At 31.6% G+C, this 25,936-nt stretch overlaps 3 protein-coding genes and 1 long non-coding RNA gene across 8 annotated transcripts; 2 read left to right on the top strand and 2 right to left on the bottom strand.

Moving 5' to 3' along the window:
• Window positions 1-201: 201 nt before the first annotated feature.
• Window positions 202-8,657, bottom strand: LOC122573051 (serine/threonine-protein kinase ULK3). Of its 2 annotated transcripts, XM_043738962.1 has the most exons (8): window positions 8,268-8,657; window positions 6,990-7,141; window positions 6,238-6,452; window positions 5,475-5,701; window positions 3,375-3,636; window positions 3,089-3,283; window positions 2,148-2,332; window positions 202-505 (listed from the first exon to the last, which is right to left on the bottom strand). In XM_043738962.1, exons 1-8 carry the CDS (start codon window positions 8,352-8,354, stop codon window positions 392-394), a joined length of 1,437 nt encoding a protein of 478 aa, XP_043594897.1. In that variant the 5' UTR covers window positions 8,355-8,657; the 3' UTR covers window positions 202-391. The 2 variants fall into 2 exon arrangements, with proteins under 2 accessions (XP_043594897.1, XP_043594898.1); XM_043738963.1 differs by lacking the exon at window positions 8,268-8,657 and having other exon boundaries at window positions 6,238-6,462; window positions 6,990-7,128.
• An 886-nt stretch (window positions 8,658-9,543) lies between these two features.
• LOC122572424 (E3 ubiquitin-protein ligase ariadne-1) lies at window positions 9,544-13,968 on the top strand. Of its 3 annotated transcripts, none has more exons than XM_043737369.1 (8): window positions 9,544-9,911; window positions 11,227-11,500; window positions 11,578-11,751; window positions 11,856-11,921; window positions 12,012-12,227; window positions 12,301-12,858; window positions 12,935-13,161; window positions 13,283-13,968. In XM_043737369.1, the coding sequence occupies exons 2-8, from the start codon at window positions 11,294-11,296 to the stop codon at window positions 13,362-13,364; spliced, it is 1,530 nt and encodes a 509-aa protein (XP_043593304.1). In that variant the 5' UTR covers window positions 9,544-9,911; window positions 11,227-11,293; the 3' UTR covers window positions 13,365-13,968. The 3 variants fall into 3 exon arrangements, with proteins under 3 accessions (XP_043593304.1, XP_043593305.1, XP_043593303.1); XM_043737370.1 differs by lacking the exon at window positions 9,544-9,911 and adding an exon at window positions 9,958-10,791; XM_043737368.1 differs by lacking the exon at window positions 9,544-9,911 and adding an exon at window positions 9,958-10,801.
• A 2,290-nt stretch (window positions 13,969-16,258) lies between these two features.
• On the bottom strand, window positions 16,259-18,843 carry LOC122572425. The gene is made up of 3 exons (XM_043737371.1): window positions 18,265-18,843; window positions 17,233-17,694; window positions 16,259-17,114 (listed from the first exon to the last, which is right to left on the bottom strand). Exons 1-3 carry the CDS (start codon window positions 18,574-18,576, stop codon window positions 16,995-16,997), a joined length of 894 nt encoding a protein of 297 aa, XP_043593306.1. The 5' UTR covers window positions 18,577-18,843; the 3' UTR covers window positions 16,259-16,994.
• A 173-nt stretch (window positions 18,844-19,016) lies between these two features.
• Window positions 19,017-20,643, top strand: LOC122572427. Of its 2 annotated transcripts, XR_006318450.1 has the most exons (3): window positions 19,017-19,234; window positions 19,596-19,763; window positions 19,847-20,643. It is a non-coding gene; the product is annotated as an uncharacterized LOC122572427 (long non-coding RNA). The 2 variants fall into 2 exon arrangements; XR_006318449.1 differs by having other exon boundaries at window positions 19,017-19,763.
• The last annotated feature ends 5,293 nt before the right edge of the window (window positions 20,644-25,936 follow it).

Below are 25,936 nucleotides of genomic sequence, written 5' to 3'. Positions count from 1 at the left end.
TTATTAAAATTGAAAATTAATTAAGTATGATATGTTTCCCTTTCACTGCTCTTTCTTATCTTAATGGAAAACTAGTTACTCTACGCACTATCTTTTCGTGCACCGTTTTAGAGGAGGTTTTAATAAATAAAGAAGCAATGACATATTGCTGCTTTTACGTGCTGTATGATGTTATGGGTAACATATTACCGAGGAATACCATTTGCATTGAAAAATGAAATATAAAATTATTTATTTTTTCCATAAATAAATGGAAACATTCTATATATATATGTATATATAGATACATTATAATACAAGTGACACAGTAAGTACTCATATTTGTCTCGGAAAAAATTTCAGAACGTGCTACCAGTACAAATAATACTTTATATTAAATGTAAATTTTGAATTACTGCATTATGCATTGCTCGTACGTATCAGAGGCATGTTGTGCGGACTCCTCGATATCTTTAGTAGCTAAAAGCCCTTTGGTACTTTCGGCTCCTTTCATCCAATATTGTACCTGTCAATTAGCATAACATTATAAAATGAAAAAAAGAATTGTGCAATACACATATATGTATACATATTCTGTGTTACTAATTACTAAAAGCGCGCAATAAATGTTGCGAGTAATCATAAAATTTAATTACGACGTTGTATCGAATTATTTGTCTCACGATATTGAAATCGTTCGATCGTTGAAATCGTTAGTTATTGCACAAAATAACGTGAAAAATGGCATGGTAAATTTACAATATAAAGAAAGAGTTTCAATACATATGTATGTATACATATTTTTTAACACACTTGTAAATTGTAGGAATTATCTATGTAACAAGATATCTATTAGAAACCAGAGGTACTGAAACGGACACCATAATTAATTACAATAGCCCATCTTGATATGTTATAAGATATTAAATTAATGGTGTCTAATGATCGTCTGTCATTTAATAGATGTTATATATGGTCGTTGGAAATTATTTATTTGAATTGGTATACGCGAAACCTCAGAGATGATGCATAATATATGAATGGCACAATAATTAAGATAACCACATGTAATTTGCTTGTAACGCTGTTATTAACATGCAGTTCTATGATTATAATATAACGTTCACTAAATAATGACAAAAGTACGTTTATAAATTATATTAATTGCAGCGAAAATTATTCTGATATTTATAAAAGGATCAAATAAATTAAATACAAACGATTAACAACGAAGGATATTGAATCGAAGGAAGTTAAATAGAAATGATTTTTGTCGGAATAAATAAATACATGTTCAAATAGTCGCCATGCAAACTGGTAATTAGAAAAGTACACAATTATTCCACGACTTTATATTTAAAGAACTAAGTACAATAGTTAGAAATGAAAAATTTAGCACTGTCAACAATTTGTCCTATTTAAACGTTGTAAACCAACGAAACGAATAAGGAAAACAATAAATATCATAAAGAGGCTTCAATGAAATTTAGAATTTAGGATATCTTCTATGTTTTATATAAAAAGAATTTTTAGGTTAATCAATTTTTCTCGTTATTTTTACAATATACGCCAGACTCTGTAGAATTAAATTGAAAATGATTAAAAACATTTACTGAATTAATTAAAAAGTAGACGCAAATGGAAATTTCGCCCCAGTTGGCGTAATCAAATATTAAAATCAAATAATTTTAAAAGGAGGAGAGATTATTAGATAAATAAAAATATTGATTCTACATCCGATTAATCCGACTTCGAGTTGCCGCATTTATGGCTGAAACGTTAAAAACGCACTATTGTAAGTAAGCCATCAAAGTAGCCGAATTTTCCTCCATTTCGCTGTCCCACTTTCGAGCTGTGTAGGTATATTTTATATCATAATTTTATACTCCGCAAAACAGACCATCAAATAAAAGAAATGCTTTTACATGGTTCCACTTATCCTCAATTTTTTATTCCAACAGTTAACGCGAAAAACCGATTAATACAAGAAAGTGACAATGAGGTTAAGGGATTCGCAACGAAAACAACCCTTTTCCATGATAGAGTCTAGAACATTTAATGTATGTTCTATATATTTGTTGCCTAAGTTCTATTCCTTGAATTGCATTTGGAAAAATATGAAATTGCATAAACATCCACATTCACTATTAATTATGAGAATTAATCACCTGTTTATGTAACAAATCTCTTCTTCGACCTGGAGGTTCTTTTCGCAAAAGAGGTACCAATATTCCTAGACAAGATTGAAATTTTTCTAACGCAAGCGCATAATTTCCTTCCGCAAGATACAGTTCGGCGACTGCTCCTATTTCAAGCCCATCCGCCATACTGGTTGTACTTTTGCTAAGCGTTCCTATCGATAAATAACCACGATAATTATCCATAATATAATAAAATATATCATACACACACGTAATCTTTTAGTAAATAAGAAACAAATCTTTATTCATATACCGAAATTTTATAAATTCGCTAATAAGAAATTATAAAAAATTGACGCTTAGTAAAAAAATAATCATAAAATAATATCTCTTGGTGACGAGACCGATTGTTGAATCAGGAGTTGCTATCAATTACAGGTTATGCTAGATGGATGAAGAAGTTTTCTGTTGAAACGAAGCACACACCCCGTTTCATCTCAAAAGGTGTAATTACTCTTAAAGCCATATTGCTTTTTCTTATTTTATTGGAATTTTATAAGAATATTTTATTACATTTTCGTAATGATGAATAACGAATAAATTGGAAACTAATATGTTGGAAACTTCCTCGTACCTAATTAGAACTATACAATGGCGTGCAACTACTTTATATAGATATTTTTAATTTCAACGAACTTTATGTGTTATAGCACCTATATGAAACATTCTAATTATAAATTCAATTTAAAACGAATTAAAAATCTTATCTGTTTTTGTATTTTACATTTTACGATTCAAAGTAATTATTAAATAATAATAAACTATCTCAGTTAATGTAATGTAATTTCTGCAACAGAAGAAATATTATTCTATGAATTCTTCTATATAAATTAACAATTAATTTGAATAAATTATATTATTTTCACATTTTATTGAAAAGGTCGTATTGTAAAAATTTTGATACAAACGTAGTTCATGATACACAAAAGACGCCTCATTTAAAGATGATATCCTCTGAATAGAATATTCTTTATGCTCCGCAGGAACACATTTATCTTTATCATTACTATTATCTATACAGGATGCTTTCAATACCTCTGCTCTTTTAATATAATCATTTATGCGTGATCTTAAACTTTCTTTCCTCTTTAAATCAGTCTCACCTAATAAATTCATAATATAGTTAAAATATCAATGTAATTAATTAACAGTGAACAACATCAAATTTGTGTCATTTGTATTACTCTTTCTTACTTGTTACAATAGGAATAAAGTATCTAAGAGCTTCACAATATAAATGTAAAGCTTCTTTCGAATTTTTTTCTGCATCCATTTTCACAGCCTTTTGAACTAACTCTACCGCCTTGTCGTAATTTTCCTTTGTTGGCGCATGAGCCAAATCCAGGAAATCATGGGCGAAGAATTCATCAAACGTTATCCTCTCGTCAGGGTTGTGCCTCAACAAGGACATCAATAAATCCTTGCACTCCGATGAGACATGCGAGCCTTTCGGTAACTGTGATTTCACCACATCGACAAACACAAGAATAAATAATTTTCGAACGCAAGAAAGATACAAAAAATATGAGAACTAACGGACAATAAAGAAATAAAAGAGATTCTTTATATTTAGTAATATTCCGTATATTTTGTACAGATCTTATACATCGTACGTTTCTTGAATGAAATTAAAAGATTTATAGAAACACACAGAAACATCATATAAATCATTCGTAAATGTTTGCATAAAAGATACTAAAGAAAAATGCCCGAATATTTCTGATATTTTTAAAGGTAAACTAAAAGTTATGTAGATAATTTTTATCTAATCTATCTATTTAATTTCATTACTGTAAAAATCACTTTCTTCAAAGATATTTAATTTTCTGGTCTTTTGCTTTTAATAGAGCGAATTATCTTTTGATAGTTTATTTAAAGCTCTTCATATCGTTTTATTTATATTTTCAATCCATAATTCTTATCATGGAAAATTCTTTACAACTATTTACGTATTCTCAATTGAAAGAATGTTGTTTAAATAACCCAGATTATTCTTTCCAAATGTCGGCAAACATCAACAGTCAACTACGATAGTTTCCTATCTAAAATGTCGGGTACTTGTCTTTATTAACTAAAGATGTCTCTTGAAATAAAATTGATTGATTACTTGATTGCAGGATTTTCTAAGTTTGTTTTCCAGATGTTATGGTTTCAAAATTAGAAACAGTAATGCTATTCATTTGCATTACCTTTATCCTTGCAATTATATAATAAGTGATTTAAATCAGATTGTCATTGCTTTTTTTACCTGCATATATGCATTATACTACATTGTAACAAAAAAGAAATATATTATACAATACTGAAAAAACTCATCATACTTTCAACGTATACAAACGTCCAAAGTCAACATCTTTCTTAAACGCACAATTAAGAAATAACATATCACCGTAGCACCTCGAACAAATTTATACTTATGTACGTATTTACTTCAATTCACATGTTCAATTCACAATCACACACTGTTCGGACAATTATAATTTTCGAATAATCAAATACTTCACTTTCTTTTCACATAAGGAAAGACTATTTATTTTGGATCATTTTATACAAATATAGTAATATAATATTTCAATGAGAACAATAGCTTTTCACTAAAAACTATTTTTATCCTCACTTTACAATTTCTTATAAGAGACCGTTTCTTTGTCAATCAATGTTGCGTTACTGTAACATTTAATTACCAATTTTCAAATGTTCAAATATTCGAACCTTCAGACTTTCAAATTCTCAAATTTGTTGTTGTTAGATCGCGGATATTTATGCATTTATAAGGAATTTAAAAATCTCGAAATGTATAGGACGCCCATAATACACGAGAATATATGAAATATCCAAAATAAAGTGTTCACTATACTATTTAACGGGTAAAACAAACTTCTATCTATGTTTCATTTTTTTAGTCACGTTACTAAAAATATGAGATTGCATAAAAATCCTCAACCTGGTTATTGTTGCAATTACGTATCTTTTATGCATTATTTATGCGTTATTTCGCAGCTTATTAATTCTTAATAGACCGATCGTTGCTCGAATAATTAAAGTTCTACTATCTTTAATATCTTCTTCATAAAATTTGCCTGATCTTGGAACTTCTTTGAGTACAAAATATACCAAATAATTTAAGCATGCAAAGAGGAGATATAGTTTGAGCGAAAACACATAATTTATTGAGAAACTAAAAGTGACGAAAAATATAAGACAAATACAGTAACGAAGCAGTGCATTCTAATTATTCGATAATACTAATTATTCATTATATGTACACATAAAACAGATGAACAACGTAATCACCTTAATAGGTCGGCAGTCCTTGATCTTCTCAGCTAGCTCCTGGAAGCTGTTGCTGGAATACGGAGCTTCGCCAAAAAGGCATTCGTACATGATCACACCGACGCTCCACAAATCAACACGAGCATCATATTTGTTCTTCAATAAAATTTCCGGCGCCATGTAAAGTGGAGAACCACAAATCGCAAATTTTGTTTGCGAATTCGAAAGAAATTGAGCGAAACCGAAATCTAAAATGAACGTAGACAAAAGTCGTCGAATTCCAATTGAAGAAGTTGATATATAAAGAGGCAGCTCCACTTTACAGCAATTTGAGTATATAACTAGAAATCAATTGAAAATCATCTGCCGGGTTAATCAAAAAGTTTCTAGCGTTTTTAATAGTCTATCTATTTTACTATATATTCGATGAAGCTAACAAGATTGTTTGTTTCACCATTTCCGAATTATATTTAAGAAATAATTTTCCTGATCTTTATTTAAGTAAATGAAACCTAATATCAGGAAAATTCTATTATTGGATAATCTTTAAATTTTTTTAAATTACGCTACAAATTTTTTATCAAACAATCCAATATTTTTCCAAATGTGCTGAAAATTCATAATCAATTAATATTCGTAGTAATAAACTTTTGTACCTTTAAACATGAAACCTACACGTTTCTTTCTCTTCCAAGAAATACAGTTTGAATATTGGAGCTGTCTCCTTATTACTGGAAACTTCAACTGTATGAAACGAAATAAGAGTTCGGAATGTAGAACGGACCTCCAACTTTTAATGTTAATTGTGGCCTTCTCATTAGCAATAAATTTTGGGGTTTCAAGTCCATATGACAAACATTATTATTACGTAGATATTTTAGAGCGAGTGCAAGTTGTTGCAAAAATCGACGACAAATTTGCTCGGGTAACTTGTGCCTCTTCCTTATAAAACTCGATAGATCGCCACCATCACAGTATTCCATTACGATGTATATGTGCCTGTATTATGCTGAACGATAGATATACTTTTCTGCGTTTTTCAGATTAATTAGAGGATTATACCGCTCTTGAAAACGTTTTACAAAGGTATTTCGTGTATATAATTTAGATATTAGTAATTTTACATTAAATAAAAATGAAATTAATGCCTTTATAAATGTAAATCCCCTAATTATTCTAAATAATGATTTCGACTAAATTTTACATATAAAATGACCAGTAATAAAAAAGAACTGTGCCGCCACCACTTGAAAATCTAATCCATCAATTAAGATCCTAAATAATAATATATATTCGAGTATAGTAAATTATTAATATTTTAAACAATATTAATAGAATATTAATGACGTATTTCCTTTCTATTATCTTCCATTTCGGAAATAAAACTGCAAATAAATCTTAACTCCGTATATTTCATGTCATGTATGTTCATATACATATAAATATACATGTACATATGTATATATGTACGTGATATTTTTTTATGGCGTTCATAGTCTTTTTTTACTCTGAATGTTGGATGTTCAACGAACTAACCCTTCGTCCCAAAAAAAATCCCTCATTTCGACGATATTCTCGTGGCGCAGTATTTTTAGGAGATAGATCTCCCTGACGATATTATCGATAGCCGACTTGGAGAGTGATGATTTGTCTACACACTTGATTGCGACTACCTCTCGGCATCCATCCTATAAAACGACCAACAATAGCATAGGGTTAGCCTCGCCTTGAGATAACGCTACTTTCAAACATCTTTTTCTGGCCACCTCTCAATTCTGCGCTAACAATCGATACAGTTCAATGTTCAGTCATAGAAATACATTAAAACAAGTTGAATTTGAATGGATGACCTGTTACATTTTCTTGCTGTGTTTATCAATGCCGGGAAAAAAATAGTGTAAAGGTTAGTATAATCTCGTAAACGATCGACGACGGAAACATCAGAAATATGTGCAATATGTTCTTAAAATTATTTACACGATACTAATGCTGTGGATTATCATTCTTGCTTAAATCAGTTAATATTAATTTATTAATTCTTTTGATAATAAAAACGTACTTCCTTTAATAAAAATCTTACTTACTTAAACTTTTTATTAATATGTTATAAAAAAATGTCAATAATTGTAACCAATTTGTTTATTGTATGCAAAGATATTTTATTTTTCATAAGAGGACCATTAATTAAAAAGTTAAAACATGTGTACTATGTTTCTCCGTGCTGTATGCCACAGTTTTAAGTGTATTATATGCAGCACGCTTAAAATTCACAATAGTCGTAGTACGTACAAAATACATTAATCTTTCATTAAATTCAAATTAATTCAAAACTGTCAGAATCAGAATTCTGTTAAAGTCATTTCGTTTACCGAATTATATGACATACATATATGCATATCTCATGAACCTCCATTATTGGAAATACATAACACAAATATTGCAAATGCGTATATACAAAAAATTAATAATATTAATACATATATTAATCTAGTAAGTTTTACTGTTATATAATAAAATCACTAGAAATATAACTAAATACATCATATAACGTTAAGCAACTTTTTATCTTAAACCAATAATTTATTAACACAGTATTAATTTTCTGCGGTATAGTTCAGATATATTTAAACCTAAACAACATGAAAATTTACTATTATGATTTCATGCATATTAAAGGAAAGCTGTGAAATAGAAATTATACATATTTTATGTTACAATGAATCACATGTGCAATTGTGACGCCTGTTAACCTAATTACAACAATGTCATCATATGATTTGTATGTGTACGTATTAAATCTCAAAATATACGTACCTTCTTAAAAGCTTTGTAAACAGTCGCGTAACTCCCCGCACCGATTTTTTCTAATAAAGAATAATCACTTACGCTGGGTAAACTCATTTTACCCTGTAACTCTTATTCAATTCACTTCGACATTTGTCCCGAATATTACTACACTATGAGGTTAACGTAACTTGACAGAACGCCGCGCTGTGAGCTTCTGCTTCTTCACTTATCGTTCGTACACACATTGGCGTAATATTCCGAAATTTCAAACGATTCTTTAAACTTTAATTTCTCACTCCTCACGTATAATGTATATAACATATATACAGGGTATATACCACGCAATTGTGTCTGGTTACAACTTTGTCACTAGCACAGTTAGAGAAAAATGTAAAAGGAGAAAGATGAATGGTTCAAAGAATACTATACCCATAGGGCCATGTTTGTATAGAAGTGTAATAGTGCACGTGCAATCAACAATTCTATTACTTTTTTTAATGGAATTGGTTACTTCTTTTTTTTACATAAAGAGATTCTACGTAAAAGAGTATTGAAGTACAATGATAAAATAATTATTAGTTATCGAGATATTTTTAAAAAATATCTTTTGTTGATTGCACACATGTGCCATTGCGCTTCTAAAAAGCACATGATCCTACGGATGTAGTATTCTTCGAACCATTCATCTTTCGCCTTTCACATTTTTCTATAACTGTACTGGTAACGGAGTTATAACCTGAAACAATAGCATAGACCACCCTATATGCATACATTACATATAATTAATTGTATATAATCGTCCTTTATATACTCAATTTGGAAAATAAGATTTAACATACTTTTATGCCTCTATATAAAACTGAAGTTTGTATTAAGAAATAGCTTAAACATTCATAGTTTATGTAGAATGTGAAACAATGTTATTACTTCTACAGATTATAAGAATTGCAACTTTATGGTTGTAATCATTAATTTATTCAAAAAATTGACATCTTGACATCTATTTCCCTATGCAAAATAAGTAAGAGAATTGGAGTTTGTATAACGTTCGTAACTTAAGATCTCGATCGAAAGTTAAAAGCTTTGTAATTTATTTACAATTAGTAACTTATTTAGAAACTATTACTCTGAAAGGTTATAAAAATTGCAACTTCATTGTAATAATTATTAATTTGCTAAAAAAAATCGACGTATTGTTATTGTCATATTATAATAGTAATTTGAAAATTATTTTCAAAACATTTTTGTGTAAAGACGCCCATGTGTGTCAGTTGTACGTCGCGTAAGAAGCTAACTTCAGGTAGTTGACTAAAGTCAGTAAAAACGGTACTTGGTGACGAGACATTTCGTTGTCACGTCCCTCTTAGGTTCTCAATTCCTCGGATAGTATCACGTGAAATTTAGTGTCTATTGTCGTCCATCGATCAACTCAAATCTTGCGTTTTTGAGAGCGAGCGCAAAAAAAAAAAAAAAAAATAACGTATTTGACTCGATAGAAGAAAAAAAGTCATCGCACGTACTGCTATGGACGTGACAGTAGTGTTCGAGCTATAAGCTCGTCTCTTTCTTCATGGCAAGCGGTGCATTCTAGATTAATTTATGGTTTTACTCGATTAGTCTACTGATTTGGTGATTTGTCCAGTGCAATGGCTAAAAAGATTATCGTGCATGGTAATATATCTGTGATGTGTTTCAACATCGATATATATTTAGCATAAAGTGTATCTGGTGTTCATTAAAATCCTTAATCGAACTTCAATTTCATCTTACTAGTCTTTTTACATTCAGAACGATATCAAAGTGAATTTTCCTTAGTTATCTTTCTGCTATTCGTGGAAAATTGTTGTGATTGTTATATTCGTCAAGTATATAATAATATTTATATATTCAGTTTATCGTTTTCATTAATTTCCATAATATGTCAAAAGTGAAGTATACTGTACGTCATAAAATAACAAGATATTTTTATTTATTTATATATTTTCATAAACATTACCAGTTACTTAAAATAATTGAAGCGTTTGGGAGTAAAAAATAGTTAAGCCTCAATTCAGTCTCAAACACTAAAGGTGTTAGTATGTCTTCTTTTCCCAATCTAATATATGGATAATGTTTCTTTCAATATAAGATATAGTTGAACAAATTATGTTAAACCAATTTTCTTACGTCGACGTATAATTATCCGTAATTATGTAAATCAGTTGATCACAATATAAAATCTAAAATTGTGCAAAATAAATGGACTTTAAAGGAAAAAATTAATAGTAAGAAAAGGACAATATAAAATATCAATTCAATAAACAGACGATGTCATTGGATAGTATGTATACAGAAGTGTTCTGATTGGCTAACAACACGATGGCTCATTCATCCTTACTCCGTGAAAATAGCGTTCAGTGTATCAGCTGCCGGAGTTCAACTCGGATGTTTTGGCAGCTGATTTTATTCTTGCTTACGTTGATGGCAAAAATATTTTGAAGTTTTAACTGTTCATATTATTTTGAGAATCGTTTAGTATCGTGACTGTAAATTTCGCTAGTTACTATCGACAGTAAGTTAAGGTAAACTCATGACGAAGTTTCTTGCTTTATTCGAGAAGTAGCGAACGATGACGTCATGTGTTGAACATAAGCTGTTTTCACCTTGTTCCGCTACAACAGTATTTCGCGGGTGCAGGTGTGATAGCTTTTCGAATCAAAATTGTGTCGAAATTCATCAAGTGCAATACCAAACCAGTTGCAAATACATTTGTGTTCACACTATTATTTTTTGCATAATTTCGTGGCCATTTAAGTTGGAGTATAAATTGAAATAAAAATGTGTCAGTGTACTGTTTTTATTTAACTATCATATACGTACACCAGACAGTTTAATTGTTTTCAATTACAATATAGTGGAACAAATGAATCAAGTGAACGTTCACAAGATTTGTTTTAAAAGTCAAAATACTGCATATAATATAAATTGTATTTCTTTCTTTATACAGGTACAAAATATATAAAGTAAGTGGATATATTAGTATTTCAATTATTTAATAAATCAGAAGATTCACAATGGATTCCGAAGAAGAAACATACGATGATGTTGATTCTGGTAATGAGTCTAGCGGAGATGATGTTGATTTTGCGATGGAAATTGAGGCTGGAAATCTAAGAGAACGGGCTACGGATGTTGACGATTATCCATTTGAAGTCTTGTCAACAGAGGAAATAGTGCAACACATGGTTGATTCTATTAAGGAAGTTAACACAGTTGTAGAAGTATGTTTTATTCACAAGATAAAAAAAACTTTTAATTTTCGTTATTACAGTTGAAATATTTTATTGTTTGATTATAGATACCAGCCACAACTACACGTATTTTATTAAATCATTTTAAATGGGATAAAGAAAAATTAATGGAGCGTTTTTATGATGGTGATCAGGAAAAGTTGTTTGCAGAAGCACGAGTCGTTAATCCATTTAGAAAGGGTCCATTAATAAATAGAACTCAATCTTCTCAAAATTCACTAGTACATAAAATTCTATACTATTCACTATGTATAAAAACAAATGTGTGTGCGTGTGTATGTGTATGTGTGTATAATTGCATTAACAATATATTTAAAATTTTTAGACCAGAAGAACTTCAACAAATGGTACAGAAGAATGTGGAATTTGTTTTACTGTTCAACCATCTGCAGTATGTATATGAATACCTACAAAATACTAATTTGTGTTAAAATCTGAAATCGATGCTTGTATGCATTAAATATATCCAAAACAAATTTAGATGATGACTGGACTCGAATGTGGACATCGCTTTTGTACTGGCTGTTGGGGAGAGTATCTCACAACCAAAATTATGGAAGAAGGAGTTGGCCAAACGATTGCATGTGCAGCACATGCTTGTGACATTTTAGTTGATGATGCCAGTGTTATGCGTCTTATAAAAGACTCAAAAGTGAAATTGAAATATCAACATTTAATAACAAATAGTTTTGTTGAAGTACATATTTTTTAATCTTTCATTTTATTGAAAAATTATGTGACAACAATACTATTTAATATTCTTTTTATAGTGCAATAGGTTATTAAGGTGGTGTCCATCTCCAGACTGTAATAATGCAATAAAAGTGCAGTATGTAGAAGCAAGACCAGTAACTTGTAAATGTGGACATACATTCTGTTTCCATTGTGGTGAAAATTGGCATGATCCAGTAAAATGCCATTTGTTGCGGAAATGGATAAAGAAGTGTGATGATGATTCTGAAACGTCAAATTGGATTGCAGCAAACACAAAAGAATGCCCAAAATGTAACGTCACTATCGAAAAAGATGGTGGATGCAATCATATGGTATGCAAAAATCAAAATTGTAAAACTGACTTTTGTTGGGTGTGTCTTGGACCATGGGAACCACATGGTTCAAGCTGGTATAATTGTAACCGTTATGATGAGGAAGAAGCTAAAGCAGCACGAGATGCTCAAGAAAAATCGCGATCTGCATTACAAAGATATCTATTCTATTGTAATAGATATATAAATCACATGCAATCATTGAAATTTGAAAGTAAACTATATGCAAGTGTAAAAGAAAAAATGGAAGAAATGCAGCAACATAACATGTCATGGATTGAGGTAAAATTACTTATAGCTAAATCGAATGTAGTTTAATGAAACGAAAAGCAGCATTTTATAAAAGAGTCTTTTTCAGGTACAATTTTTAAAGAAAGCAGTAGACATTTTGTGTTCCTGTAGACAGACTCTTATGTATACTTATGTTTTTGCTTATTACGTGCGAAAAAATAACCAATCTGTGATTTTTGAAGACAACCAAAAGGATCTAGAGGGCACTACAGAACGCCTCTCTGAATACCTCGAACGAGATATTACAAGTGAAAATCTTGCTGATATTAAACAAAAGGTTCAAGACAAATATAGGTAGGTCATTAATTAGTAAACACATTTTTTCATTCTTTTATCATTATAGCATAATTCTATTAAATTATATAAGATATAGAGCATATATATATATATGTGTGTGTATTATTTTTATTTCAAGATATTGCGATAGCCGGAGGAAAGTGCTTTTGGAACATGTACATGAAGGTTATGAAAAAGATTGGTGGGACTATGTCGAATAGAGACCTGAACCAACTTTGTTTTTTGGGCATACGAGACAAGATTTCACTGTTGACACTTTTGCCCCAGCTGTGATAAATCAAGAAAGCTGACAGAAAACAAAAATAGAGCATGTCATCAAGTGATTTACATGTTACATATACTTTAAACGTAATATGATCTGTGGCAACACATATATCGTTATGAATTTTTGAATTTATTAAAATTGAATCCTATTACCATCAGGCTAATTGTAAAATACTTTCGCATTAATTAACGATGCTAATTTGCGCTTGCTGTGTGCTGTTTATCGTTACATATTTCAATCCCTCATAAACATGCCTTGCAATAATATTTTCAAGTCTCAAATGAATTTTATATATTAAATATGTCGAATGATAAATGATGATATAAAAGAAATCGAAGTGTGTTGCTGTATTGAAAAAAAAAGGATTATCGAAAAATTTGCTTAATATATTTTAATGCCATAGTATAATACATTGTGTATCCCTTTTCATACTACTATAAGATTCTCCGGAAAGGTGTTATTTGATCCATGGATAAAAACTTTTCGAGAATGCTTTGAATAGTACATGAAAAGGCTAATATAGAACTAGACTACCCTGATCTGTCTTTTATTGTCAATCCTGTGCACTCGATTTATAAAGGGATAATTGGATATAACAGGATACTGGTGCAGATAAGATTCATAAAATGTCTTACCATTTTTGCTCTGTTTTGGACAGTAATACGTCCAGGCTATAACTGCCAATCTTTATGAGAAACTGAACTAAAGTGATCATGTCGTCAGTATTGTGTGCAATATCTAGATAAAATTATATTTCTTTACCTTTTACTCTGTTTCTGTTTACATAATTTCAATGAAATTATACTCTTAAAACGAATACTTCTTGTATTTGTAAAAATAAACGATTGAAAATTGTCTCACAAGTAAAAAATAAAGATACTTAAATTATTAGTATACTATAATATTTTCTTGCTATGATAAGTTACTAGAGCCGAGCAAGCAAATTATTAAAACAGGGTCCAACATTCGTAGGGATTAATAATTCACATTATTCAACATTAATATACCGAATAGGAAATTGAATGTTATTTATACCCGAACCACTCAATTTTAAAGGTATGGAAATATCAAATATTTTCGTTTATTTCTTCATTTAAAATCAAGAAGAAATTAAACATTTCCCTTTTACTTAATATGCGATCGTTGCTTCTTTAAAATTTATTTCATGTTTGGTGAGAGATATTCTTAATACTGACGATATGTTTCATATATCATTAATCAAGTAATTGATGGTTAATGATTGTGGTACGTTGGTCACTTACTGTTATATAAGTGGGGAACGAAATGAGTTCCGTTTGTATAGTTATATAGTTATATATTCACACGTAAATGCATAATACATACTTATACATAGTTGTAATATCGATATTAGCAACCTTAAAGTAGAAACATTTGAAGGTTTATTAAAAAGAATTGTTGATTCTTACTATTATCCTCGTTAGGATATAACAATTAAAAGAAAATAAAAAAAGCAATTGTGTTCTGTACAGTCACAAGATCTGAGTAGAAATAAGAAAAACTGTTAGATATATTCACAGCAAATTATTCTCAAGTTTATGATTTTGTATTGTATGTTCATGTAATGCATAAAGTTATAAACTATAATCAAGGAATTATTTCTTTTTTTATATTCAAACGTTAAAAAGTATTTAAAGAAATTTAACAAATTTTGTGTAATTTATACGTACATCGATCATTCGATTATTATTATTAAGACCTGTACGATAAATTTCAGTAGTTGGTTTTAGATTTGAATTGTTAAACATATCTGGAAAAACATAATGCATTCAAACAATGCTGAGATTTTTGAATAGCAACAAGAATTTCATAAAAGTAATGGTATTATTCGAAGAAACAAATACCCGGTTTACAAATTTTTTAATAGTTTTCAATAACTGGTGATATGTGTACAGAAATTGCGTAAAGTATTTTATTAGTAAAGTATGTCATTAGTAAAAGTATGTGTTTAATTTTAAATTTAAAAGATTATCTTAATCTAAAGATTAAACATGTCGATACTTTACGCTGGTACCGTATTATTCGGAAGGTAAAAGGATACAGGACATATTATAGATACTCTCTCATTACTAGTTATTCTGTATTTTAGAAATTTTTGTGGTTTGAAATCTTTGCATTCTGGTATCAAATAATAAATCAATATATTTTGAGTAGTACGTAGATTGTATTTACGTTTGAATAAGTATGCTATTTTAAATAAAACTATATCAATAACTACTAAATATATTTTTAATAATTCTGCCGCGAAAACATTAATTCTTCTTTAAGATAATATCTTTTTTAAAATCGAATTTTTTTGGTAGTAATACGATTTTCACACGAATCAGTTTCTGCAAAGTATTATAATACATATAAGCAAGTATATTTAAGAGTAATCGTTTTTATTTAATACATAATTAGTTTTCATTCTTTTTAAATGTATCAAGGTTTTATATTTTTCGTGATATATTTTATATATGACATCGATAACATTTAGAATGTATTATCAAGTAATACTATAGTCAATACAATCGTTAAGTGTACAATAAGACATTAAAATCTTCGATTAGATCCACTGAATGAACATTTGTTATAAAAATCAGCTACTTGGATTTGATTATCTAGCCTCCTTTGCATTTGCTAATGTTTTATATTTAAAAAGTTGGAAATATATCACCTAAATATTTCATTCATGCAAAATATAGTACCAAGTATATATATATATAATATTATATATATAATAATATATATATAATATTAAACCTATCACATTATTTTGTAAATGATTTTTCTTGTTACAGGTTTAAAAATAACTGATACAACTAACAGAACTGAGGTTTTGTGGAAATATTTATTCCGAATACTCATATAAAAATTTTTGCAATATCATTAGAAACTATCACGTATAATATTCATTACTGTTTAAGAAAATGTTGCTGTATATTCAGTGAGCATTGTTATTTTAACTGCTTTTTTTTTAATAAGTTCTAAGCATTTATTATGATGGTCTTTGATTGACAAGGAAATTTATTAATATATTTTCTACCTAGAATAAATTATAAATAAATACATTTAGATTGATTCTACCTAAATTCAATAGAATTTTGAGATTCTTGTTTGGTATAAATATCTAGAACGTCAATTTTGAGTATTATATGAAATTACTTTGATAGAATATCTAGATTAACATTAAATAAAATTTGTTTTCTCGCTAATTTAACTAGTCCATCGAGCTGCAGTTGTTACAAAATATGAATATAATAGGAAACTTGTATCGTTATCGTTCACTTATGTTACATATTTGTTGGAGTTATATAAAATGTAGGATGATTCTAAGTTGAGTGACATTGATACGACAATTGTGCAGGCTGCAAGGTTGAAACTTAATTTATATCCTGTACTTATTCTTTAAGATACCTTTTGGATCACACGATTTCACTTTCGGTGCCAATATAGAAACTTATGTAAGCTTCCAGAAATCGTTTCTCAACATATTTTGGTAAAAAATAAGTACACTGGAAGATCTCACACGAAACGTACCCTGTATACATTAATTTCTAAGAGTATATCAGGAGGTCACTGTTAAGATCGTTGCAACCAAACCAAGTGTAGCACCTGTCATTATAAGACTTCTCCAAATTGCTCCACTTATTTCTTCTGCCACAGGGTATTCTATACACAGTTGCTCCTAAGGAAATACAGTATGTGCATATGTCAATATGTGTATAATGTAACAAAAACTTGTGTGTCCAAACTATAACAATTTCTATGTATTTGTATCCTAATTTTGAAAACACAGCACTTACCCATCCTCCGTATCCTTTGATGAAATGTGCAACTTTCTCACCAATAAATCTAGAGACGTAAAGAGGTAATTTTTTCTTTAGAGTGTGCATTCGTCTATCCCGTGCCCACAGAGCGAGTCTACCCATGAATGCATATAGACAAACGATTCTCGCCCATGTAACTCCACCGTGTAAGAACAATTCGTCCGCAACTCCCATGAATGCTTCGTATGCCGTATCTGGCACAACGTTTAGACGATTTACCATACTTGCGAAGAGAATGCTATGTTTATTCAACATTTGATACACGTTGTGTCTCATACTACGGGAAACTGGGTCTCGAGATATCAGATATATATCTTCCTTTAGTAGATACCGTATCACATCGTTGGCTAAACATTCTGCTGTCCGCTCTATGGAATCTTCGCAGAGAGTATACCGCGAAGACGAAATCAGCTGCGGAAAAAAGTTCTGCAATCGGATCTGAAAGAGATCATTTCTTTATTTTAACAAATTAGTCACACTCAATTTTTTGAAGTAAATACACATATGTGTGAGAAAGCGGAATAGTAACTAGACGATTAACGGTGCTTCGCTCTCATTACTTAGAACATCGAATAGTTTAGTGTTTTCGTATGTTAAATCTTAACATATCATCAGGGAGTCAACAATCTAGGATTAGATTATTTAATTTGGGAATTTTTAATCTCTATTACGGCGAATGTAAAATACGAAATAGAATTAAATATTCTAAATTTCAGTAATTTGACGAAGATCATCAAAGTCAGTTATTAAGAAGACGGTTATTAGTAACTAAGTTACAAAAATAAACAAGAGAGCGAGAGGTTTAATTTTGAAATCCGACTTTATTGACCTTTCCCGAAAACGCGGCAAGAGATACGCGCGAGTTAGAAGAAGAAAGAAACAGGCGCGAAAGAGAGGAAATTCGAGGATATAGCTTATTGACAACGGAGTCGAATTAAATGAAAGTTTAGTTCGGTGACTTAATACCTAAGTTAACTAAAGCGAAAGTATCGATATGTGTGTGGTTACCTGACAAACTTCGATAAAAGACATAGCGGTATGTGCAGTGCCGATAGCATATCGGCACAGAGCGCCGTTATCACCGGCAATCGGTGTTTCACCGCCTCCGTTACGATCCTGTGGAATCACAGTATCAGCGCTTCCGCCGGCGTAGTCGTTGTCGTTAGAGACTCGCTGGCTCGACGAATTCTTGTTACCGGGGGGATCGCATTCCAGGATGCCGCCCACTCTGGAATGTGGTTCCCCCCGCACTGACGCACCCTGCCCCTCTCCATCCGTGAGGATCTCATTGTCCGGTGGTGCACCGTCGTCGCCGGCCATCCTCGTGCACGCACTCTCTGATCTCTTTGAGACACCGGTGTGTGTGTCAGAAGTTGGAACCACTCTCACCAGAGAGAGGGACCAGATTAGTCGTAAGCACTAATCGCGATCCTTAAAAATCGAACCTCCTTTCTCGGTTTTTTAAAACATGGTTGTCTGTTGAAGAGTGAGCTGCTGAACTAACGCTCGAAGCGCCGGGTTAACGAGCGCTCTACACGAAAAACTTCGGCTCGCCTGCCAGACGACGTAACGCTCTCTACTTTCCCGCGGCCATTTCCGAAGCCGAACCTTTAACCGCTCCTCACTCCTCCGTCTGCTTATCCCCACTCCGAGTTTTACGTTTCCCACCAGACTCCACTACTAGTCCATTCCCTTCCATCTATACATCGCGCGTTGTATAGGACGTTGCAAAGTACAATGGCTCGCGAAGGTGTTTGGATTCATATCATAAAAAATTTTGACGAACGTGTTATGTGTATTGCAGTTCTAACAATAATCGTGCATAGTCGCTAATAATTCTGATATTTTACATAGTTCAAAGTTCGTAGTTCTCTAACGATAAGAAAGTTGGAGAGTTCAACTATATGTAATTCGTGAAATATCTGATTATTAATAGTCCAAAACAATGCCAATTTTAAAAGTTCGCTGTTCTAAAAAGGTTAATTCAATGTCGAAAAGTCCAAATATTTCTTGTTTGATTCTGTACATTCTGTATATAAGAATTTTATTACTTTTATTTTGCTTGTACATTGATGTCACAATAATGAAGTTTCATACTTTTGTTATAAATCTTCTTAATATTGGACATCCGTGATATAAATTTCTTTTTCTTTGACACGCTTGATAATTAACGATAGGGCAAGATTGAACGGATGGTATTAACACGCCATATTCAAATTTCAAAGAAACGATATTTCACATTTCTCACTCTGATATAGCGGTCAAAATTTTATCAGCATGGCTTCTGAGAGACTGAAATATGCACTACATATTTTGTAACCCTCTGTATACTAACACAGGTTACTTGAATGGTGCACACAACGGTACAGACTTCTATGGATCATTCACGATTTCTCCCCACCATTGACCATTGGTGTATTCCGGCACGCGGTTCACACTGTTATCCACTGCTCCATACAAACTTACTGTACATGTACGTTTGAATGCAGCTTGCATATTGTAAATGTGTAAGTGACTCAACTATCTCTTCTATATTTCCTCTCTCGTCTCTACCCTCTGTTCACCTTTCTCTCTTTACTCTCCTTCTCAGCGAGGCGCCGTCGATAACCTCCTTCCCCTCGAAAGAGTGCTCTCGCGCACGTGCACGGTCACAAGCGCGAATACCTGTGTGCGCCCTGGGAATCGAACGAACGGAATTTTCGATGGAACGCGGAGTTCGCCTGGTATCGGCCACCGTTCTTAGCCGTATTCTCGCCGCTGTATTATTCACGGAGAATGTTCCTTCAGAGATTAAGCCACTATAATCGGATATACGATACAGTGAGGTTTTGTTTGGAACTAATTTCTTATTGTTCGTTTATCGAATTCGTTTTGTATACATACGCGATAACAAGTATATTATTATAGTTGATACTAAGTATTGAAAGTTAATTGTTATAGTTGCTACAGTGGTTGGTGCAATCATGACAACGAAGTGTGATAATGTATCGATCTTGAAAATTTGATATAGTATTTATTCTTTTCTTTTTGGCAGCATTTGAATCATTGTAGCAATTCAAATTCCATAGAGAAGTAATGCAACGGAACGATATCTATTACCATTTAACAAACTGTTTGCCATAGAGGTTACCAATGATCACCTTTAGATTTATCGATGCTGTTATGGGAGATATAGTGACCAACACTAACGAAATTAATTAGAATACTTGAATAAAAAGGGCAGTAACAAATATATTCTTTCCTCGTAAAAAATTTGTAGTAATTTTAATATTGAAATAACAGTATAAAATTACTTAATGCACCAGGAAGTGCTCACAAAATGAAGCGTGTACTCAATTTAAAATTACCCGGCAGTCAACGTGTTATGCAATAAATGATTTGCTACTATTTTTGTGAAATATAAAATATGTTAATTTGAGAGAAATGATAATGACAGAAGATATAACTTTATCGAGCAATAAGATTATATTGTATTATAAGATTATATTAATCAAAATTGTATATGGATTTCAAGAAATTGCAACACTTATTCCAATGCCGCTGGCGCGCTTGGTGAAAGCCAGCCACGTCACAGTTGCTAACCTAAAGGTGACGTAGAGATCGTTGGGGATGACGATAGTATTCCAGTCATTGGTAGTTTCCCATTTCATTGATGCCGTGCTCCCTGTTATTATAACTTCCTGCTGTGCAGTCGCATGGGTCCACCATTCATATTGTTTGTCTTCCATTGAATTGTCGGTAGATAGCTTTCTTTTTAAGAGAAACTTCTTTTAATGAGAAACGTATTTCAAAAGAATTATTTCAAATGATCCATGAATTTTAAGGAAGCTAACAAGTTTTAAAATTATTTGCTAATTTTAAGTAATGTTATCTATTAATTTTAAAGAACTAGAACTCTATTAATCTCTACTCAAATATATTTTTTTAAATATTATATTTGCTTGTTAAAATGAAATCTGTAATACACTTGAATCTAATTACTTAGTACGTAAAGTTTACAATAAATACAACAAATACTTTCTACAGTCATCAGTCATCTACGGTGTAAAGTTTTCTAGATTCTACGTCGTCATATTAGAATCTTTATTAGTAAGTAATTATAAATACGTTCACCCTTCCGTCGTTATACAATTAAGGTTTACATAACCTTAAAATTTCCTACTCGTACTAAATTGTATGATTGAGAAATTTCTCAATTATCTTTCCTTATATTACCAAAAATATAATGTCCAATTTAAAAAAAGAAACATAATTTTACTTTCGTATGAAATTTGTTTTCACCATAGTAGTAAGATTTCTACGGTTACATAACCACGTAATTGTTTGAACGATATTTCTCGATAGGACAAAAAGAGAGACAAAAACGCCTGGAAAGAAGACGATCGTCGCAAAGTGTTGGCGCGTCGATTCACATATAACGAATACGATTGGTATTCGCGATGGTGCAGAATGTAGTGGTAGTCACGGTGTATTTCCAAGAAGGAATTATTATGTTGAAACTGGTCGGCGCGGCGCGGCGTGCACGCCGACTGACTCTGATCGGCGGCGCGCGACCGTGCCCGCTCTTTTCTGCCTGTGCAACCTTCAAAGGCCACAGAATGCGTCGATGAATGAAGTAGGAAAGTTGCAGAGTACCGAGCCGACCGGATGTGTATACTAGGTGGTCAAGAAAATGAGAGCTACTACGTCATTCAGCAACGAGCTAGTTTTGCGCCCCCTCTCAGTGGTTAGAGTCGCTGTTAGACGTTCTAACGACAATTATCAGTCACTCTATTTTTACATTGTCTCGATATTAACCCATCTTTAATCGCTCTTTGTCTTTTACTTGTCACTTAGCGTATAGACTTCTTTTTTTAATTCTTCGCACGATATATGAAAGACGTAGAAAAGAAGTTTAAGGTAAAATAGTTAGTGCAAAATAGATTAAAAAGGATGGAATGTGTTAAAAGTTGAATAAAATAATGATATATGTTTATGTAATATGAATAGCGGAAGTTCAACTGCTTCTGATGAAGGTTGTTTAAGACTTATTTGCTCCATCTTCTCCAATGTACAGTGAACGCAAAAAGTAGGTTTATATTTTTCTCTTCCTGACGCGAATACGGTAAAGTTTGGTTTATACTTATGGATTTCTCAATGGACGATCGATAATTTTATCTCAGTGTGGCGGTTTTGAAATAGGACTTGAAGTACGACAATTTTTTATAAGCTTCTTGATATTGCGCATAACTTGGCACTACAAATATCTACGATTATTATCAACAACAATCTTTTCAACTTCCGTCTTTGTCCTTGCTTCTTGCCTCTTTGGTTTTCTGCAACTAGTTTATTCTCCTTCCTAAATTATTCAAAGAACAAGTAGTTTATAGGTTCTTCCCACTATTTATGATTTTTCGTTTCTAGGGTAGGAGTTTATTTCAGAATAATCGCGTACCAAATAAAACTTCAAATAGCGTTCAGATAAATGAAATTCATGTAAACTGATTTCTATTGATTTCTATATTCAGAAATATTTAGAAAATATTTGTTAAACTACCGACTTATTAAATACCACCGTTTTGTGTCCCTTATATACTTAAACGCTATAGAAACATTTGCTCAAACATTATACTGTAGTATTTAAACACAGATTCTTTTTAAAGACGTGTATCTTTAAAGGATCAAGCTTGATCTATGAATTTCGGTCTTTCTCATCGCGAATGGTAACTATCTACGAGATTATAAATATTTGCTGATGGAAGGTCTTGTAAGCCGTACGTACGATAAACGATTTCTCCTAATCAAAACTCGCAGGTGTCTATCGACGTTGTCTATGCGTTATTCGAGGCGGTTTACCTTTCTATACCAAATGTGGATAATCACACACGTAAGGCATTAATGCTTGGCAGCCGGACATGGATAAATTGGCAATATGAGTCACGTATAAATGACATCTAATTGGGTCATTATCTCACAGTTGCTTCTTAAAGTGGCAAGAGACGCAATAAGAAGCTTTGTGGATTGGCAACGTTTCGCGCGACGAATTCCTTAAGAAAAATTTAAATGTATCCCATTCTCGCGCTTCTCATAAAATACTATTTAAAGCCCACTTCTGATTTAACTGGCCAAAAATATAACGTACAGTGCAGTTATATTTTACATTCTTTAAAGTATTTGAACATTTATAATAGAATATTTTTATTTATTTAATCGAACTTTTCGAGAAGTTGTATTCAAACAATCTTTTTCTGTTTGTCAATATAAAGAATTGTTTTTAGAAGATGAGCTTCTTAACTTCCGCTACGAATTTTCTAAACATAACCTAATATTATTAGCGAATTGCAAGTTTATTATTTCCCTTGTTGCGTACTACTTCTATATTGCTTTTTGAAAACTACTCTATTACTTCTCATGGTTTAGGGTGGTTTTTGTTAGTCTTTTATTGCATTTGCTGATAACGTTATTTCAATAAAGAATTAAATAAACCAAAATGTTTTACCCATATTGTATATGTACATATATATTGAAAACTTTTTTGTGTTTATAATTCGTAATTGTTAAGCTTCTACATACTGAAGTGCTTCTCATTCTTGTTTTATTTCTTTGTTGTTCGCGATAGGAGATTGCACGCGTATCGTTTGTCTCTCTCGATAACCCATCCGTTCTCGAATTACCTTAGATTGGTAACAATTGTGCTTTATCCTTCTCTGGCCCATTAAAATGTCAGCCAGTCGCTGACAAACATATCAACTAGCGCGACATCCGTCAAGTCGGACCACGTGTCTTGATAGTGGTCTGCAGCTACGATTGAAAATATCGTTTCACTTTGTTTTCTCGCCGCGAAGTGGACCGTGGGAATACAAGTGAGTGAGCGGCACACAGTATTTCAGGGGAACTCGTGGCAACCGGCTCTCGGTAGCTTTTCTTACCATCATTCATGATACTATGGTACGGCAATAGGATGATTGCCTGACGGCCGATGCCTAAAGTGGATAAAGTCTTCTATAGTAATTTAACTCGAACAGGGCACAGGGGTGTGTTAGATAACCAGCCTTTTACATTTTACTATCACTGAGTTGGCCTAACGACCAGCCGTGTTTGACCTCTACGTCCAAAAGCATGTTGCTCATCATTTGGATAGTTGTCCCTTTGAGGTTTCGATATTGGTCGAAGCTTGAGTTTACAATGTTATTGGCTAAGAATGAAGGTTATGTTTATTCATCCGGAACTCGGTACTTTTGTAAGCGTCAAAAAATCTGGTCAACTTATTATTCAATATTATATTGTATGTTTGAAACTATCTTGTATAATTTGTGAATAAACATTCGTATTCACTGAATAATCTGACGTATCTATCAATCTACACGGAATAATCTAAGTCAATAAGTTTGTTATTTAGTCCTTTGGGCAGTTTCACAAAAATTGATATATTTGAATATAAATGATGAATTATAGTAAATTATATCACATGTATCACTCCTGGCGGATGGCGGATCTATTCGGACCTAGACGTACGTCGCAATTATTTTAATGTATATGCTATATTTGCAAAAACGTTGAAGGCAACACGAACTCTTTGCACGTTGCTAAGATCATCCGCTGTTCGAGGGTTAATTAAGATCCGTGAATTATTTCCCTAAATTAGATTTTGGGAGCGACAGATCTCTATCAGATTTCTGTAAATCTTCATAACTAGATGGAGGTTATGCCTGAAGAGTATCACTCGTGTCGAGTGAATGAAAGTAATTTTAAGCCAACAAAACAATCTATGGATCCTACTACAATGGAAAAATTATTTCATAAACCAGCTATTCAGATAGTTGGTTTATTATTTATTTTTAATTCGTTCTCATAGATTAGTATGACTTAACAAATTTTGGCTAAATACAAAATTCAAACAATGGTAAGAGAACTACTTTTAGAGAAGATTTGGTTTCCTGTTGGAATTATGGTAAAAAATCTTTTTAAATCCAGACATACATCTACCATATCTCACTATTCACAGACAAGTGGTGCACTCGTGAGCTACCATTTAAGTAATAAAGACTACCTTAAGCGCTATATTAAACCGAATCAAACAGGCTGGAGCCAGTATATACAATTTGAATATTTAGTTATAATAAGGAACCTTATTCGGTCATTTTTATTCAGTATCCTTCATACATTGCCAAAAATGTATAAATTTAAAAAACGTAGGCTAAAATAAACAGTTAGGTTTTAATTATTGATTATATATTTTTAGTATTATAATGTGCAATTTTAATTAATTGCTAATTTCATTAAATGCTAATGAAAATACTATGAATGCTAATAAACCCTATTAATAAATTTTCCATTTTTTATCTGTATATTTTACATTTTTCTATTACTATAGATAAGCTGTTCCAATGATAAGTCTTACTTGAAATCTGTGTTACTTAGTTAGAGATCGATGACTGTTTCATCAAATTTGTGACATCAATTAATCACTAAATATATTATTTACTAGATTATTAAATTTACTAGATATACCATTACTAGATTATTAGATAACAATCAAGTTCATTTTTTCTTATTTATACCGTTTACGAGATATTTCTGTATCTTTATAGTATCATTTCGTAAAAATTTTGTTGCAATAAATATTTACTAAAAATTCATTAAAATGCATTGTATACGCGTCTATTGAAGTAATTGGTGCATGTTTGTAAACCTGATTGGA

The sequence above is a fragment of the Bombus pyrosoma genome, linkage group LG11 (genome assembly GCF_014825855.1).
Source record: "Bombus pyrosoma isolate SC7728 linkage group LG11, ASM1482585v1, whole genome shotgun sequence".
NCBI classification, from domain to species: domain Eukaryota; kingdom Metazoa; phylum Arthropoda; class Insecta; order Hymenoptera; family Apidae; genus Bombus; species Bombus pyrosoma.
This window is presented reverse-complemented; position numbering and strand designations above follow the sequence as displayed.

What these genes read in the sequence shown, in the direction of transcription:
- LOC122573051 (XM_043738962.1), bottom strand. Translation starts at nt 8,354, where the DNA reads ATGAGTTTACCCAGCGTAAGTGATTATTCTTTATTAGAAAAAATCGGT. An exon ending in GATTTTTTTTGGGACGAAGG is followed by an intron (nt 6,453 to 6,989) that starts GTTAGTTCGTTG and finishes AGCATAATACAG; the next exon opens with GCACATATACATCGTAATGG. An exon ending in AGGACTGCCGACCTATTAAG is followed by an intron (nt 3,637 to 5,474) that starts GTGATTACGTTG and finishes GTGAAATCACAG; the next exon opens with TTACCGAAAGGCTCGCATGT.
- LOC122572424 (XM_043737369.1), top strand. Translation starts at nt 11,294, where the DNA reads ATGGATTCCGAAGAAGAAACATACGATGATGTTGATTCTGGTAATGAG. An exon ending in AAGTTAACACAGTTGTAGAA is followed by an intron (nt 11,501 to 11,577) that starts GTATGTTTTATT and finishes GTTTGATTATAG; the next exon opens with ATACCAGCCACAACTACACG. An exon ending in AAGGTTCAAGACAAATATAG is followed by an intron (nt 13,162 to 13,282) that starts GTAGGTCATTAA and finishes TTTTATTTCAAG; the next exon opens with ATATTGCGATAGCCGGAGGA.
- LOC122572425 (XM_043737371.1), bottom strand. Translation starts at nt 18,576, where the DNA reads ATGGCCGGCGACGACGGTGCACCACCGGACAATGAGATCCTCACGGAT. An exon ending in CTTTTATCGAAGTTTGTCAG is followed by an intron (nt 17,695 to 18,264) that starts GTAACCACACAC and finishes GATCTCTTTCAG; the next exon opens with ATCCGATTGCAGAACTTTTT. An exon ending in TCAAAGGATACGGAGGATGG is followed by an intron (nt 17,115 to 17,232) that starts GTAAGTGCTGTG and finishes GTATTTCCTTAG; the next exon opens with GAGCAACTGTGTATAGAATA.